The following is a 17,316-nucleotide window of genomic DNA, read 5'->3' on the forward strand; positions in this document are numbered from 1 at the left end:
GGGTGATTTTGGAGAAATGTAACAGACTGCGATACATTGTGCATCCTCCACCCTCCCCCACCCATATACCCCATGAGACCCATCCTCCACCCTCCCCACCCATATACCCCATGAGACCCATCCGTGATCCTTGACACCCAGTTATTTCCTTCCGTACTTCTTGCCCTTCCTTTTCTATGGAAAGCCCCCATGAGCAGGTCCTCCTAATTCTCTTGTCTTCCATTATTTTGTCATTTTACTGTCTCTATTTGTAGTGTAAATCACGGCACACCTTGTTGGCGCTCTATTAATCCTGAATAATAATATAATTGTAGCGCCCCCTTACTTTCAGTATGGGCACTATGCTAAAGTTAGTGGGGAATGGGAGAGTTACCTTGCTCCCATTCACTATTTGTTCAAATTGTGGGACTTCTGTCATTCCAGAAATGTCCACTGGGTCAGTCTGTGGTCCAGGAATGCAATATCATCCCTGGCCAGCAGTTGGCGCCAGAAGGGTTCTGGCAGAGTAAGTTTCTCAAGCATCCAATCAGAGGAGTTTTTCCCTCGGGGGGCGGGCTGGAGTATATCTGTGACAGGTGTCATGTGTTCTAAAATCTTTGCGGGGTCCCGGTTCCAGATGTGGCATCCACCTTCAGGGTGCGCACATCCATGGACCCCGCCGGCGTGGCCCACCTGGCCATGATTGCAGACTACTTGGGCCCTCACCCGGAGGTACCAGGGGACCCCAGCGGCTTGCTGGGTTCCCGATTCCACGGAAAGGATCCCAGGCTGGGTGCCGTTCGATTGGGGAGTCGGTTTGAGGGGGACCCGGAGGCAGGTCATCCAACAGAGCCTGAACAAACCAATTGGGGATCCGGTGACCAGAGTACTGACAGGTATGTTTGCTGTCATCTGGTGACCAATGCAGAAATCTACTGGGAGAATTCGCTCCATCTATCTATCTATCTCAGTTATTGTAATTGGCCTGTGGCAGAGGTCTGAGCCGGGCCTGTGAGAGAGGCCTTTTCCTCCCAGAAATCCTAAGTGACATCTCTGCTGCCAGTTCTGTAAAGAGAGGTCTGTCCGGGGGCACTTTACCCACTCAGTTGGAGTGGTGACGAGTTACAAATTGGTACTATGCAGAGCAGTACTGACTGCTCTATTTAATATCCAGGCCTGATACTGCAAGGTTCTTCCTCTCTCTCTTTACTCATCAACTTTGTCCTTCCCAATCGATGTTGATGTTGGCCGTGTTGGCCTGGAAAATAAAGCATTGGAAAAAGCCTTTGTTTGCTGTCTGGAACTTCGCTCACTGTTTGTCTCTACAATTGCACCCTTAGAAAACGCCAGGGTAACTTAAATAGGCCGATCCCAAATCAAACAGCGGTTTCTTCGGGGGTAGCGCTACATAATAATAATAATAATGATAATAAGAGTTTTTTTAAGCATTTATTTTATTCATGTAGTTTATCGACAATCCAAGCTAAGAAAGAAAACATTAAAGTTTTTTTTCTTTGAATTAATTATGAGTTTAAATATAATCAGGGGGCGTGTCTTATTTTGACATCACAAGGATTCTGAATAAGTAAACAGAGAGCTGAGCTCAGCCTCACCCTGTGTAGGAGGATGTCACCCCTCCCCCATCCACATTCCTCTCCGGTGTCAGAGACTTTGAGTTTCGTTTCTCTTCTGCTGTCAGCGATGGCGTCTGCTGATCTGAGAGCTGAGCTGGAATGTTCCGGCTGTCTGAACATTTATACCAATCCTGTAACCCTGAGATGTGGTCACAACTTCTGCCGGGTCTGTATTGATCGTGTGCTGGATACACAGGGGGGGTCTGGAGGATATTCCTGTCCTGAATGCAGAGAGAAGTTTCCGGATCGTCCTGCACTGCACAGGAACATAACACTGCGTAACATAGCAGAGACTTTCCTGTCTGCTCAGCCAGATCAAGAGGAGTCCGGGGTCTTCTGTACTTACTGTGTGGACTCTCCTGTACCTGCTGTTAGAACCTGTCTACACTGTGAGGTTTCTCTGTGTGATAAACACCTGAGAGTCCACAAAAAGTCCCCAGAACACGTCTTATGTGACCCCACCTTGTCCATGGAGAGTCAGAAATGCTCCGTCCATAAAGAAGTTTTAAAGTATTTCTGCACTAAAGATGGCAGCTGTGTCTGTATGTCTTGTTATGTGATTGGAGAACATAAAGGACATGAGATGGAGTCACTGGATAAGGCTTCTGAGAAGAAGGAGACACTGAGGAATGTTCTGCAGAAACATCTGACAAAGAGAGAGGAGACGGAGGAAAGAGTCCAGAGTCTGCAGGAACACAGGAGGGAAGTAGAAGAAGAAGCAGCTGGTGACACCGAGAGAGTCACTGTCCTGTTTAGAGACCTCAGGAGACGTCTGGAAGATCTGGAGAAGAGAGTCCTGAGGGAAATCTCCGAGAGGGCAGAGCGGATCTCCATCTCCATCCGGGATCTGGAAATAAAGAAGGAGGAGCTGTCCAGGAAGATGCGTCACATTGAGGAGCTGTGTAACATGACGGATCCACTGACTGTCTTACAGGAATCAGACACAGGTGACTTGTGTGATACTGAGGATGGAGATAATGAGGACAGAGAGAGACATGAGAAGCTCCTCCATGATGAAGGGGGTCTGGGTGTGGCGGGGGTCTTACACACAGGTTTATCTGATATAATAACAGAGGTAAATGTATACTTCCCCATACAGGGAGCTGCAGACATATTACTGGATGGAAACACAGCTAGTAATTATCTACAGATATCAGATGACAGGAAAACTGTATCCGAGTCAGATAGAAAACAGAATTACCCAGAAACACCAGAGAGATTCCAGGATTATTCTCAGGTGATGAGCGGTCAGAGTTTCTCCTCAGGGAGACATTACTGGGAAGTGGATGTCGGGGGGTCAGAGAGCTGGAGAGTCGGGATGTGTTACCCCAGTATAGAGAGGAGAGGATGGGAGGAGGAGTCGTCATTCATTGGATGTAATAAGAAGTCCTGGGTATTGGACAGGACTGGTAATCAGTATTCTGTGATACATGACAGTAAAGAGACCCCCTTACTCACCAATGTCTCCAGTAGACTCAGGATAGATCTGGATTATGAGGCCGGGCGGATCTCCTTTTATGATCTGTGTGACCCGATCCGACACCTCCACACCTTCACCACCACCTTCACTGAGCCCCTCCATGCTGGGATAGGTGTATGGAGAGGTTGTATAAAGATATGTGGGGGAGGGGGGAGATGTGACATCACAGGTACAGTCAGTAGGATTGGTTGATTGTTCAGCCAATGATTGGAGGAAGTGGTGACTCCTGGGAGAAGTATGAGGGCTGCCATTGCAGGCTTCCTTCTGAAAATGCTAGTTCCCTGGCTTTGTACTTGTTCCGGGTCAAACACTGGGACAGTATCAAATCCAAAGCATAGACATGACAGCCAGGGAACTAGCATTCTCAAATGGAGAGTTTAGCAATGGCAGCCCCCATAATTCTCTCATGACAGATGTCCTTTTACCCCTTGCTGACCATCATCTGTATATATACAGCCAGTCAACAAGAGGTTATACCAAGGTCATGGCCACAGAAACCGGCGATCGATCGGCTGTTTTATAAATGTAATCTGGGTGGCTTTACAATGTCCAATCACTTTTCCAACAGTGAAAGACCATCCCACCTCCCGTCACTTCCTGCAGAGCTACCCCCCGGCTCTCCCAGTTTTAGGTCTGAAATGATTAATCGGAAAAATAATCGGCCAACTAATTGATTATGAAAATAATCGTTAGTTGCAGCCCTAAATGATTTCATCACTTTCAGTTTCAGAGCTTTTCTTCTGCCCTCTGGAGGTCAGGAGAGACATTGCAGGGTGTAATAGACCATGCAAACTTGAAGAAAGAAAAGCTGGGACAGCCGCACTCCAAAAAAGTTCCTTTTTAATAAAAATTGGTCACAAAATTACATGCCACGGCCAAAAGAATCAGAACAAAAGCTGACGCGTTTCGCACTGTATCTCAGTGCTTATTCATAGCTTAGCTTTTTTTGGAGTGCGGCTGTCCCAGCTTTTCTTTCTTCAAGTTTGCATTTCCATTGCATTGCCTGCACCCATGGTTCGGATCTAAGGAGATTGGCTTTTTGGTTCATCTGAGCGGTTATCCCTCCTCTCGTGTAATAGACCATAAAGAGGACCTTTCGCCTGCCAAAAGCTATCACAAGGGGGCTATCCGGTGCAGGTTATTTTATTCCTCATTTTCTATGAATGTCGGCAGTTTTCAGTCCTGGAAATCCACGTCTCCTTCATACAGGAGAGAATTCTGGGAAATCTCTGGCAGAAAACATGATGAGGAATGAGTCTGCCCAATCTCCTGTTATATGATAATAGCAAAATGAAACAATATAAAGAGCCGCGCCAAAATATCAAAACAAATATCTATGTAACATTATGGACAGTCCACAGATGATATGAATGGTGGTGGATTATCAGCTAATCATCCAGCAAAAACCGAATCAGTGTATTGATCAGAGGCTGATTTGCATGTAGACACATTAGTTTGTTCAATTTTCAATGCACCTGGTGACATGCATACAATTTGTGTAATCCCACCACCAGAGATGTATATCAGCTTACCAGATGGCAAGCCTTTAGTGCAATTGGCTATAACCCAGCCACGGCCTTTGAATCCCCTGGGCTAAGATGCTCCAAGATTCCCAGTTCAATGGCAGCCTTGTTATGGAAAGTGCTGAGTGTTTGCAGTATGGAATGCAAACACACCCGTCAGTAAAACGATATTCGTAACCCAATCCGGTTCACATACAGGCAGGAAGACAGAAAGGACGCAATAGCGTGATACCGTAGGTATAACAGATTTATTAAAAACAGTAGTGTACTTACACTTATGCAGTTTAAAACAGCGTGTAATATGTAAAAAGCCGGCCGGCTTGAGGAGCCCTCCTCCTAGGCGTGGTGACGTCACTGACGCTGCCTCCAGACGCGTTTCGTCCTATTGGACGTTCTCAATTCCCATTGAGAACGTCCAATAGGACGAAACGCGTCTGGAGGCAGCGTCAGTGACGTCACCACGCCTAGGAGGAGGGCTCCTCAAGCCGGCCGGCTTTTTACATATTACACGCTGTTTTAAACTGCATAAGTGTAAGTACACTACTGTTTTTAATAAATCTGTTATACCTACGGTATCACGCTATTGCGTCCTTTCTGTCTTCCTGCCTGTATGTGAACCGGATTGGGTTACGAATATCGTTTTACTGACGGGTGTGTTTGCATTCCATACTGCAAACACTCAGCACTTTCCATACCAAGGCTGCCATTGAACTGGGAATCTTGGAGCATCTTAGCCCAGGGGATTCAAAGGCCGTGGCTGGGTTATAGCCAATTGCACTAAAGGCTTGCCATCTGGTAAGCTGATATACATCTCTGGTGGTGGGATTACACAAATTGTATGCATGTCACCAGGTGCATTGAAAATTGAACAAACTAATGTGTCTACATGCAAATCAGCCTCTGATCAATACACTGATTCGGTTTTTGCTGGATGATTAGCTGATAATCCACCACCATTCATATCATCTGTGGACTGTCCATAATGTTACATAGATATTTGTTTTGATATTTTGGCGCGGCTCTTTATATTGTTTTATTCTTCTGTCATCGCACGCTAGCCGCTGCCTAAAGACTGTATTGTGGTAGCGCGGTTTTTTGTTGTATATGATAATAGCAGACCATTAGCTGGGACTCTCCCTGGCTTGTCTTATGTTATCTTTGCTTTATCACATAATGATGATACAAAAGTCTACATTGTAATGTAAAGTGATGTTTTATTATATTATGGGGGAGGGGGATGGGGGTGTAATATAGAGATATAGGGGGGATACTGGAAAGTTCTTGGAGGTTCCTTTTGCTCACATCCTGTTGTTGGGTCATTTAACCCCTTCAAGACCAGAATGTTTCACCCCCTTCCTGCCCAGGACATTTCTCAGTATTCAGCGTTGTCACACTTTGAATGACATCTACTCAGTCATACAACACTGTACCCAAATTATATGTTATGTCATTTTTTGTAAACAGATAGAGCTTTCATTTGGTTATATTTAATCACAATTGTTTTGTTTGTTTTCTATGTAACGGAAAAAAGACAAAAAATGTTGAAAAAAAAACTTTCTTAACTTCTGTTAAAAAAAAATTGCAAATAAATAATCTTTTTACATTTACGGTCAAAATGTATTCGGCTCCATTTCTTTGGTAAAAAGATCAGAATTCTTGTATATTATGTAGTCTGTGTCAGGCTGGGGTCACACCTAATACCGATGCGGCTCTCAGCAGGGGTCCTGTGTGTCCCCGTTCCCCGTTCTAGGTTCCGATTTCACCCCAAATTTTTGTCTGAATTCAGACCTGAAACGGCCCAAAAGACGCACAGGACCCCCTGTGCAAATTTCCCCCGGAGCCACAGTGGGAATATGTGAAGCGGCTCCATAGAGAGTCGGTCAAAATCTCCTGCTATTGCGAATTGGATGCGGGGAACTCACATCCAATTCACAATGGTGTGAACCCAGCCTGAAAGTTAAAGAGTATATGGGATATATACAAGGGGTCTTCAAATGGTTTCCACACTTTTATATTTTTGTTGGAAACGGTGAGGGGGAGGAGAAGTCATTGGTGGTGTATGAGAGCGTCATGTAACTTGTTTGTCTGGAAAGCCGGCTGACCTTGCGGTTTAGTATAAGAGTTGTCACGCTGTGGTAAAGATGGCTGGGAAACGTATAAAACAAAAGTGTGGAAACTTTCTGAAGAACCCTCGTATTTGAAAATTGGACACTTCTGATGTACTGACGGCCTCATCTAATTTCTTGAGGCCTTAAAATGCCAGGACAGTACAAATACCCTCCTAATGACCTCTTTTTGGAAAGTAGACAGTCCAAGGTATTTAGTAAGAGCAGTGGCGTCACTAGGTTTAGTGTCACCTGGTGCCGAAAAACTTGGTGTCACCCCCCTTATCAGACCAGATCTGGGTTGGTGGTTCTGCTTCTATATATATATATATATATATATATATATATATATATATATATATATATATATATATATATATATATATATATATATATATATCTGTGTTCAGCAGCACACATCAATATCAGACCAGCTCAGGGGGGCAGCTCAGCTACTATGAATGTGTGTGTGTGTGTGTGTGTGTGTATATATATATATATATATATATATATATATATATATATATATATATACAGTATATAGCTGTGTTCGGCAGCACCCCCATCCTTACCCCTCCCCCTGAGCAGATTAGATCAAGGTGGGCAGCTCAGCTACTCTATAAATGTAACATATAGCTGTGTTCAGCAGCAACCCCACGCCCCCCCCCTGTTATCACACCAACTCTGGGCGGCTCCACCAAACCACCCAACCCTACTTATCACAGCAGCTCACCTCGGGTTTGGGCAGCATAGGACACCCCCATTGCAATCCATCACCCCCTGCCCGTTACACCAGCTCAGGGCAGGTGGTCAGGAGTGACAGCAGGAACACACAGGGAACATTGTGGTAGAGCAGGCCCGGCGCAGCAGCAAGTCATATGATAACCCCTGTGGAAGGAGTAGGGTCAGACTCGGTAGACAAGGTCAAGATCCAAGCTGGGGTCATACACAGGCTAACACGGTGTCTATGATTTTTTTACAATTGTTACACTTTCTTTGTGAAATCGTAGAGGTACAATGTACCCCATTACCAATTCACATAGGGGGGCTGGGATCTGGGGGTCCCCTTTCTTAAAGGGGTCTTCCAGATTCCGATAAGCCCCCACCCGCAGACCCCCACAACCACCGGGCAAGGGTTGTGGGGATGAGGCCCTTCTAAAGTTCACACGAACTTGCCACGAACACCCCAAATTGTTCGCTGTTCGGCGAACAGGCAATGTTCGAGTCGAACATGAGTTTGACTCTAACTCAAAGCTCCCCCCTAATCCATGTGCCTGGCCCTTAATCTCCATGTAGGGTGCCAGACGTATGGATTTCAATGTGGGATTTTTTTTGAAGCACACTATTAGAACCTGAGGTTCTAATTGGCTTCAAAAAGGGTGGGCTTGGGCGCAGAGCACTGTTGTGTGACATTAGCGAACTGTGGAGAGCCCTTCTTCTTTTGAGGATAGCGTTTGATTCCGGCTACATGGGATTATCACCCTTGAACCTGCTGTACTACTCGTCGCAACAAGTGCTCCCCTTGGCATCACCACTTGTTGACCAACTGTTATGGCTTCTTAATATTAAGACCCCTACAGGTTAATACACATGGTAAGACTTCCTTCAGGTAATACACATGGTAAGACCTCCTTTAGCTAATATATATGGTAAGACCTCCATCGGGTAATACACATGGTAAGACCTCCTTTGGGTAATACACATGGTAAGACCATCTTCAGGAAATACACATGGCGAGACCCCTTTCATGCACTCCTCTAGCATCAGTTGCCCATCATTGATCTGGACCAGGTTTCTGACAGTAACAATGGTGGACCATGCCTGTCCTATGTGTGAGGGCACAACTTTTTAGCCTCAGCCAGGGAAACATGTGTCAAGGTGACAACACAGGGGCACAACTGGGATACAGGGACACCTTATAAGAGGAAGTGCCTAAACAAGGGCCTTCGTGGCAGGATCACCAGGGACTATTTTAATGATAGCTGCAAATATAAAAATATTGAATTACATATCTGTTCTATTTGAAATGTTGCTTTTTGCATTGTCATCATTGGCGCCTGCTCATATGGGGCGCAGGGGCGCCACCTCCCCTGATCAATGCGCCTGACCCCTCATCTACATGGAGGGTGCCTGACACATGGAGTTCAATGTTTTTTTTGGAGCATGTGATTAGAGCCTGACTTCAAATTGGCTTAAAAAATGGTGGGCTTCGGGGCGCAGAGACCACCCAGTTGTGTGACATTATTGAATAAATATTCGCAAATGTCTTCCTGTTTCTCCTCCCCTCTTTAGACTCGATTGGCCGCAAGTCCTGATTGGCCGGGAGCAGAAGCGACAATTACGCTCGTAGAGGAGATGTAGAGGGGAAGTTACTGAGGGCAAGACCTGTATGGGGTAAGTGTGGGGCTGATGGGGGGTCTAGTGAGCGACAGGCGAGCAAAGAGGCTATCAATTGAGCACCGGGGTGGGGGGTGGTTGGCTAGCTCTGCAGGGGGACTGATTGTCATACCTCCTTCCACCCAGTCTGTGTGGACAGTACGGTCACCTGCTGACTTGGCTCCATCTACAGGCAGCTTAACTCTTCAAAAAGACACAGAAGTTAATCCAACACAATTTTAATTTAGATGATTGCACTACAGAGGATGTTTTCCCAGTCTTTTGAAGTCTAAGGAGACAATGGGGTGTATTTGCTAAAGACAAATAGTCAATGCAGTATGGAATGTAGAAAGTAATTGAGGTGAAGTTCTGTGGACCTCCACCAACCAATCGTGTGCACAAAATTTATTTTATTTTTTTTATTTTTTTTTGCATGTGATTCAGTTTTTTTTGCAAGTGAAGCTTCACCTCTATGAAACGCTGACACCAACTGAGAGAACATGGAAGAAACCGGGAGGGTCTAGAGAAGACAAAACTAACTATCCCGTAACAGGAACAGATGAAAACATTAAAAATCACCATAGAAAAGTAAGTTGCAGTGACCTAAAACTGCCACTAGATGTCATCATACTACTAAAAATAAATAAATAACCTCATGCGGTTCAATACAAGACACAGAAATACATGAAAGTGGGCGGAGTAACTACTATGTACAATATGTGAGATTTTAGGTGCTGTTCACATGTCGTAAAGAGGGAACGAGCGATTTTTGTTATGTGTGATTTTCATGCGACTCCGCGTGTCGCGCATTGGGCAGTCTATTCACATCAATGGGCCGCCTTATCCGTGTTTGTTACCCAAAAGAAGCTCCTGCTCTCTTTTTAGGGGAACAAGCTTATCGCGATTTTTAAGCACGTTTCTTTCAGAGCCATTCAGTTTTCGCAACATTATTGCACCGTGTTTGGGGTACAATTAGTAATTCCACCCGGACACGCGATTTTGGAATCCCGGGCAGAATTGTGGTGATTCCAAATTGTGTGATGTGAATGGGACCTCAGTGATGGGGAATACATCTACTATACTGTTATTTTTATTATTACTATGAGGATATGAGGGAGTCTTCTGGAATGGGGTGTCAGGTAAATATTACATCCTCTTCTGCACCCCCCTCCCCCCATACTTTATGAGTGTGGGAGGAGCCCACTGCAAGGGGTATTTTTTGTGCCCAGAGTTGGGTATTAATTCCCAGAGGAGGTGAAGAAACGTCTCCCAAGGTGATTTTTGTTGTTGTTGTTTGGATCTCTGTTTAGATTTTAACCACTTCCATACCGGACCTATTCTGACATTTCTCTCCTACATGTAAAAATCATCATTTGTTTGCTAGAAAATTACTCAGAACCCCCAAACATTATGTATTTTTTTTTAGCAGAGACCTTAGGGAATAAAATGGCGGTTGTTGATCCTTTTTATGTCACACGGTATTAGCTCAACAATTTTTCAAACGCTTTTTTGGGGGGAAAAAAACAGTTTCATGAATTAAAAAATTAAAAAAACACGAACATTAGCCCAATTTTTTTGGCATAATGTGAAAGATGGTGTTACACCGAGAAAATAGATACCTCACATGTCACGCTTTAAAACTGCGCAAACTTGTGGAATGGCGCCAAACGTTTGGTACTTAGAAATATCCATAGGCGACGCTTTAAAATCTTTCACAAGTTACCAGTTTAGAGTTACAGAGGAGATCTAGTGCTAGAATTATTGCTCTCGCCCTAATGCATGCGGCGATACCTCACGTGTGTGATTAAACGATGTTTACATACGAGGGCGCGACTTACGTGTGCGTTCGCATCTGTGCGCGAGAACACAGGGACGGGGGAGGTTTGCATTTATTTATTTTATTGTTTACTTAAATTTTTTTTAATTTTTACACTTTCTCTTATTTTTTTGGATCAATTTTATTCCTATTACAAGGAATGTAAACATCCCTTGTAATAGGAATAGTGCGTGACAGATCCTCTTTATGGAGATATAAAAAAAAGTCCTTTGCGCTACTAGATAGAAGTAGTAGAAATGTGTATAGAACAAATAGTGATAATAAACAAATCAAAACTTGCTTCAAAACCGAATAGTGTTATACAATACACAAATATACAAAAGAGGATAAACGGGTAGAGTTGAGCGGATATCTGGATGTTCGTGTTCGGACCCGAACCCGGACTTTGAAAAAAAAGTTTGGGTTCGGGACCGAACCTGACCCGAACTTTGACCCGAACCCGAACCCCATTGAAGTCAATGGGGACCCGGACTTTTGACTACAAAAATGTCTCTAAAAAACTAAGAGAAAGGGCTGGAGGGCTGCAAATGGCAGCAAAATGTCGGGAAGAGCATGGCAAGTACTCTGGAAATAAATGTGGATAGGGAAATAACTTAAAATAACATAAAACAATAAAATAATTTTGACCTAGGAGGACGAGGTCCATATGTAGTAGGAGGTTGAGATGGATGTGGCGGTGTAGGTGGAAGCGGCGGTGGAGGAGGAGGAGGAGGAGGAGGACGAGGTAGCCAACACAGCAGGTTTTGGTTTTTAATTGATTTATTTTTTAAATTAGGGTAAACCCCAAAAGAGTGAGAAAGATCTAGGGTTGCTACCTCATCCCTTTAAACCTGAACACAGAGTAATTACACAGGTTCTGGGGCTAATTTAATGTCGATAAGGCACCAAGTGAGTTTAATTAGCAGCACCTTAATCAGCCAGAGAACCTGTGTAATTAATATGTTTTTGGTTTTAAAGGGATGAGATGGCAACCCTAGAAAGATTAGAAAAAAAAACAATGGCTAGGTAAGGCCGGCCCGGTGTCTATTCTGGTATTCAAGGTACGGATAAGTCCTCTGGGATCCATGCCTGGTTCATTTTAATGAACGTGAGCTTGTCCACATTGGCTCTGGACAGGCGGCTGCGCTTGTCTGTGATAACGCCCCCTGCCGTGCTAAATACACGTTCAGACAATACACTGGCCGCAGGGCAGGCCAGCAACTCCAAGGCGTAAAGGGCAAGCTCAGGCCATGTGCCCAATTTGGAGACCCAGAAGTTTAAGGGGGCATAGCCGTCATTCAGTATGTGTAGGCGTGTGCACATATACTTGTGCTGTCATGCAGCTTTTACTGTCTAGCAGTTATTACATGTTATGTTACTTGGTATGATCCTTACCCCCCTGCTGTTCTGGCTAGTTTGGTTGTTCGCACCCTCCATTTCCTGCTCTAAACTACATTTTGTTTTAGTTGCTTGAAAAGTCTGCAGAGTGTGAGAGCTGTGTAACTTCATTGGAAATGTACCTATGCCTCTATGTTTATATCCTTGTTATCTTGAAGCATAAAGAAGCATTGGAAAACACCTCTGGAGTCTTTATTCATTGAGTAAACTGTCTGTGAAAGTCATCATTCAACCTGCTGCATACATCCTTACAGACTGGGTCTACAATAAGCTTGTCACAGGTACAACCGATGCTTGAAACAGAATAGTACATTTCCAGAAGAATCCATCACATAGCTCTCTCTGCAGCTTCAGAAACATGAGTAACCACGTGTGTGTGAAGTTGTGAAGGAAGGGTGGATGCGCTAGGAATAAATCAATTGAATAAATAGATAGATAAATATATGAATAAATAAATACCCAATTAATCAAAATGTGTCCAATAGTAATAAATATAAATAATAAATAGTAAATAATAAATGGTGCGATATGATACCGTACAATAATAAATAATGTCCAACAAAAGTGCAAGACTCCTAGTGGTAGGAGATCAAAACAATAATGTGCATTTAAATAGTCCAAATGACAGTGAAAAAAATAGTATTGCAGGATGTATCCACTGATCTGTGCAGACTTCCACCTCCACCAGAAAATAGAAAGTAATCACCGCAAACAAGTGCTCATGGATGGCACCTTACCACAAGATGTTGACCTCTTTAACTAAAAAGATGTCAAAATAAGCATGGATTAATCATAGACATCAGGTTCCACAGAACTCCATAGAAATCGATGGCAGCAGATCCAGCAGTTCCAGCATCATAAAAAAGTAAGCCAAAAGAGAGATCGCCATAGAATAATAACGTTTATTAAAACAATTAAAAGACAGGCAACGCCAAATTGGCCCCTTACTTGAGGAGTGCCTTCACCAGGCACTGAGGCTGGTCTGCGTTGGATGATTAAGAAAGAGAAGTCCCACACTACAGGATGACTGCAACGGCGTGCGTTCCACCAGTCTGCAGGCGAGGACCAGCGTGACCGGAAGTCCGTCGGGATTTGCGTGACCAATGCGCCTCGACGTACGTTTCGAGATTGACTCGTCGTCGGGAAGCGTCATTGGTCACGCGTTTGTGCCACTTATATGGGCCATCCAATCAAAATTAAGTGGGAGGGATAGAGAAACCATAACAGCCTCAGTCCCGCGTTCAGGCAACCAATGCATACAGCGATGGATTAACCCATCGAGCCATTTTAAGAGGAATGCATATACAAATACAAATGGGTATGCAAAATAATCAGAATAAAATTACAGCAACGGACATTAACGATAATGCAGAAGGGGCACATAATGACCACAATCATAGTTGCAATTAATAACAGTAATTAAAAATTAAATTAAAATGTTATTCTAAACATGAATTAGATTGAATTAATTAAATCTTTATTCATTAGTTAAAAAACAATTCAAGTCCAGATCAATATTTAGACCCAGGGGCTGCATCGTACGCAACCGATGCAACCATTGGGTTTCATTCTGGGACACTGTTTTTTTTAAGATCTGTACCTCGCCAGTGACTAATTACCCTATCAATACCATAAAATGTTAATAGTCGAGGATCTCTATTATGACATTCATCGAAATGTCTGGACACGCTGTGGTTGGGGAATCCCTTAAGAATGTTGGCTACGTGCTCATTAATCCGTACCTTGAGTTCTCTGGTGGTCCGACCCACATATTGTAATTTACAAGGGCATTCCAAAACGTACGTTACGTATTTGGAATGACAAGTGATTAATGGCTCAATGGTAAACTGCTCATGTGTAACATTAGATTTAAAACCAATGCGTATTTTCCCCACTCTATTAGTACTTTTACATGATCTGCACCTTGTGCAATAGTGGAAACCAGAACTGTCAAGAAAGGTCAATGGTCTCTCAGGTGGGTCAGGGACATTCGCTGCAATTTTGTTACGTAAGCCAGGAGCTCTCCTATAGATAAAGGAGGGTTTGAATGTTAAAATTTTGGCCAAATCTGTATCTTGTAACAGAATAGGCCAAAACTTTTTAATTATCTTCTCTACTCCCCTGTATTATCTATGGAATCCAGACAGAAAAGGAACCACATCTGCCCGTTGGGGCTTCTCTCTGGATTCCAATAGAGATTGTCTATCCATCTCACGCACCTCTAATTTGGTGCCTGATAAGGATGACAAAGAATAACCCTTTTCTTCAAACCTAGTGATCAACAAATCGGCTTGTTCTTCAAAATCAGTGATTAAGCTACAATTGTGTGTGAAGAACAAACATCCTAACACAGGAACTCATCCTCAGGCTGTGCACTGAGAGTTAGGCCTGTGTGTGACTCCTGCAGCCACCAGAAGCATTACTCTGTGTATGAAGCCAGCCTCCTACTGAATGCTCCATAACTGTTCACTGCCAGGGATTTTTGGTCCATGCTGTAGAACCACTTCTCTAGTAATACCAGCTTAAACAAGTTTTGCCTTTATTGGGTAGCAATAAGTACCTTTTGAACTGCTCAAAGACTGTATCATAGCTTTATCAAGTCCCAAGAATTCATCATTGTCAAGCTGTTTTGGTTGTGAATCTACTGAAATAACTGTGTATTCCTGCCTGTATAAAGTCATAGTGAGCTGAGCCATCCAGTCTGAACCAGTTGCAGCACTAGATGTCACAAATATCCAGCTCCTCAGTTCAATCTGCCTAATATCAGAAGTCACTACAGAGCTCAGCTCTGGCAGATTTGTAACAAGACACCAAAACTACAGCACTGGTCATTATGTCTGACAGAGACCCCACAGAGTTACCTGCATTTAACCAAGATAAAGCAGACTCCTTACTTCATTCTGCTCGTCCTGCTAGAGGCCCTCATCCATTCTTGAAGGCAAGAGAGGTTTAGAAAGCAAGTAAGGAAGAAACATCTAGTAACCTGACTGCATTATGGCATAAGGCTTTAAGTTGTATAATAACCAGTAATGAAACTAGCAACAATCCTGAGCAATTGAACACTGCTCTCTCAAGGGTTAAAAGGCATTTGAGAACTGTAAAAGACTTTCTGAGAAGTACTATTCCCTATTGTCACATTCCAGCACGGAAGGAAGGAAGCCGCATTGGAATTAAAGGACTTTACTTCTACTGACCAGCAGAGGCATAGCAAATATCTTGAAGCAAAGGCACAGATAGAAGGTAGATTAGCACAGCTACAGGAAACTACATCCTGTAAATCTGCTTCTTCCAGACACTCAGGAAAATCTTCTAGATCTGCCCGCTCCTATCATAAATCCTCTTCTAAGTCACTGTGGTCCTGCTCTGTAAGGTCAACACTGAGCGACCAAATACTCAAAGCTCGCCAGAAGGTCGCAGCAGCCCAGGTTCAAGCCGCCTGCTCTGAAAGAGAAGCAGCCATCAAAGCAGAAGCTAAACGCATTCAAGCAGAAACAGAGGCTCAGCTAGAGGGTCAGCTAGAAATCCTTCAGAAGAGTAAAGAAAAGGAAGTAGCATTGGCGGAATTATCTGTCTTGGAACAAGCCCTATTGGAAGAAGAAGGAGCAGCTTGTCCCAGCTTGGCTGCTTGTCAAGACCCCGTTGAAAGGACCCTACAGTTCGTCTTAAGCCAGAACCGCGACATTACAGTCCCACCTACAGTTGGAGATTTTTCTCATAATCATCCAGCATGAGGCAACGTGTCACAAAATCAAGCTGGTCAACTAGACACACCTGCTAACAGAGACACTCCGCAACTACCGCATGTCACAAAATCAAGTGAGTCAACCCACGCGGCTCACGTGCCACCGCAACCCTATGCAAATAGAGATTACAAGGGTACAGCAAAAGACTACAGGATGAACTCTATGACCCCTGTGATACAGTTCTCTTCAACTTCAAATGCAACTTCAAATGCTCAGAGACCTTCAGACGTCAGACCCTTACCTAGATTGAACCCATCTGCAACACCTTTCGCTCCACCAACCAGCCAACATCAGATACCAACCTTGGCTCAAGTCGGCGCACCATCAGTATCCCCGGTGGCTATAAAAACTGAAAGCATCGACGCTGCAGAGCTCAGCAAGAGTATGGCGCTACGAGAATTGATCACAACTGGACTGTATAGATTTGATGACTGCCCAGAGAACTACAGGAGTTGGAGATCTACATTTAAGGCGGTAATCAAGAGCTTGCCCGTTGAACCTCAAGCAGAACTCGATTTACTAATAAGTTATTTGGGGCGACAATCTTCAGAACAAGTAAAGAGACTTAAATCTGTTTACATCTATAACTTTAACGCAGGCCTTGATGCTGCCTGGAAACGTCTAGATCAAGACTATGGAAGTCCCGAAGTCATTGAATCTGCCTTATTCCAGAGACTAAACGACTTTCCTAAGATCTCTGTTAAGGACAATCATAAGCTTAGAGAGTTAGGTGACCTCCTTCATGAACTTGAAATTGCTAAGTTAGATCCTAGTTTACCAGGTCTTAGCTATTTAGACACTGCTCAGGGCGTGAATCCTATTGTAGCAAGGTTGCCTAGTTATCTTCAGGGAAAGTGGACTAGTGTAGGATCAAAATATAAGTATGAACATCATGTTTCCTTCTCTCCCTTTTCTTATTTTGCAGAGTTCGTGCGGAAGGTTGCAAAATCCAAGAATGACCCAAGCTTCTTCTATCCAGATACAACCACCACTCCTTTACCACTTCAAGGGGTATTGCCACCAACAGTAAATTTAAGGATTTGAAGCATCCTATTGCCGTGAGGAAGACAGAGATAGCATCCAACGTCTTGGCTACAGGCATAAAGGCAAGCAATCTTAATCAACAGTGTCCTATCCATAATGCGCCACATTCTCTCTCCAAATGCCGTGCATTTAAGGACAAGCCTATTGAAGAACGCAAGTCAATCCTCAAAGAGCGTAATATCTGTTTCAAGTGTTGTGGATCCTCCGATCATTTAGCA

At 43.8% G+C, this 17,316-nt stretch overlaps 1 protein-coding gene across 1 annotated transcript; it reads left to right on the plus strand.

Moving 5' to 3' along the window:
- Positions 1–1,580: 1,580 nt before the first annotated feature.
- LOC120921699 (E3 ubiquitin/ISG15 ligase TRIM25-like) lies at positions 1,581–3,880 on the plus strand. Its single transcript, XM_040334239.1, has one exon. The coding sequence runs from the start codon at positions 1,606–1,608 to the stop codon at positions 3,283–3,285; it is 1,680 nt and encodes a 559-aa protein (XP_040190173.1). The 5' UTR covers positions 1,581–1,605; the 3' UTR covers positions 3,286–3,880.
- Positions 3,881–17,316: the final 13,436 nt, after the last annotated feature.

The sequence above is a fragment of the Rana temporaria genome (genome assembly GCF_905171775.1).
Source record: "Rana temporaria chromosome 3 unlocalized genomic scaffold, aRanTem1.1 chr3e, whole genome shotgun sequence".
In the NCBI taxonomy this organism is placed as follows: Eukaryota; Metazoa; Chordata; class Amphibia; order Anura; family Ranidae; genus Rana; species Rana temporaria.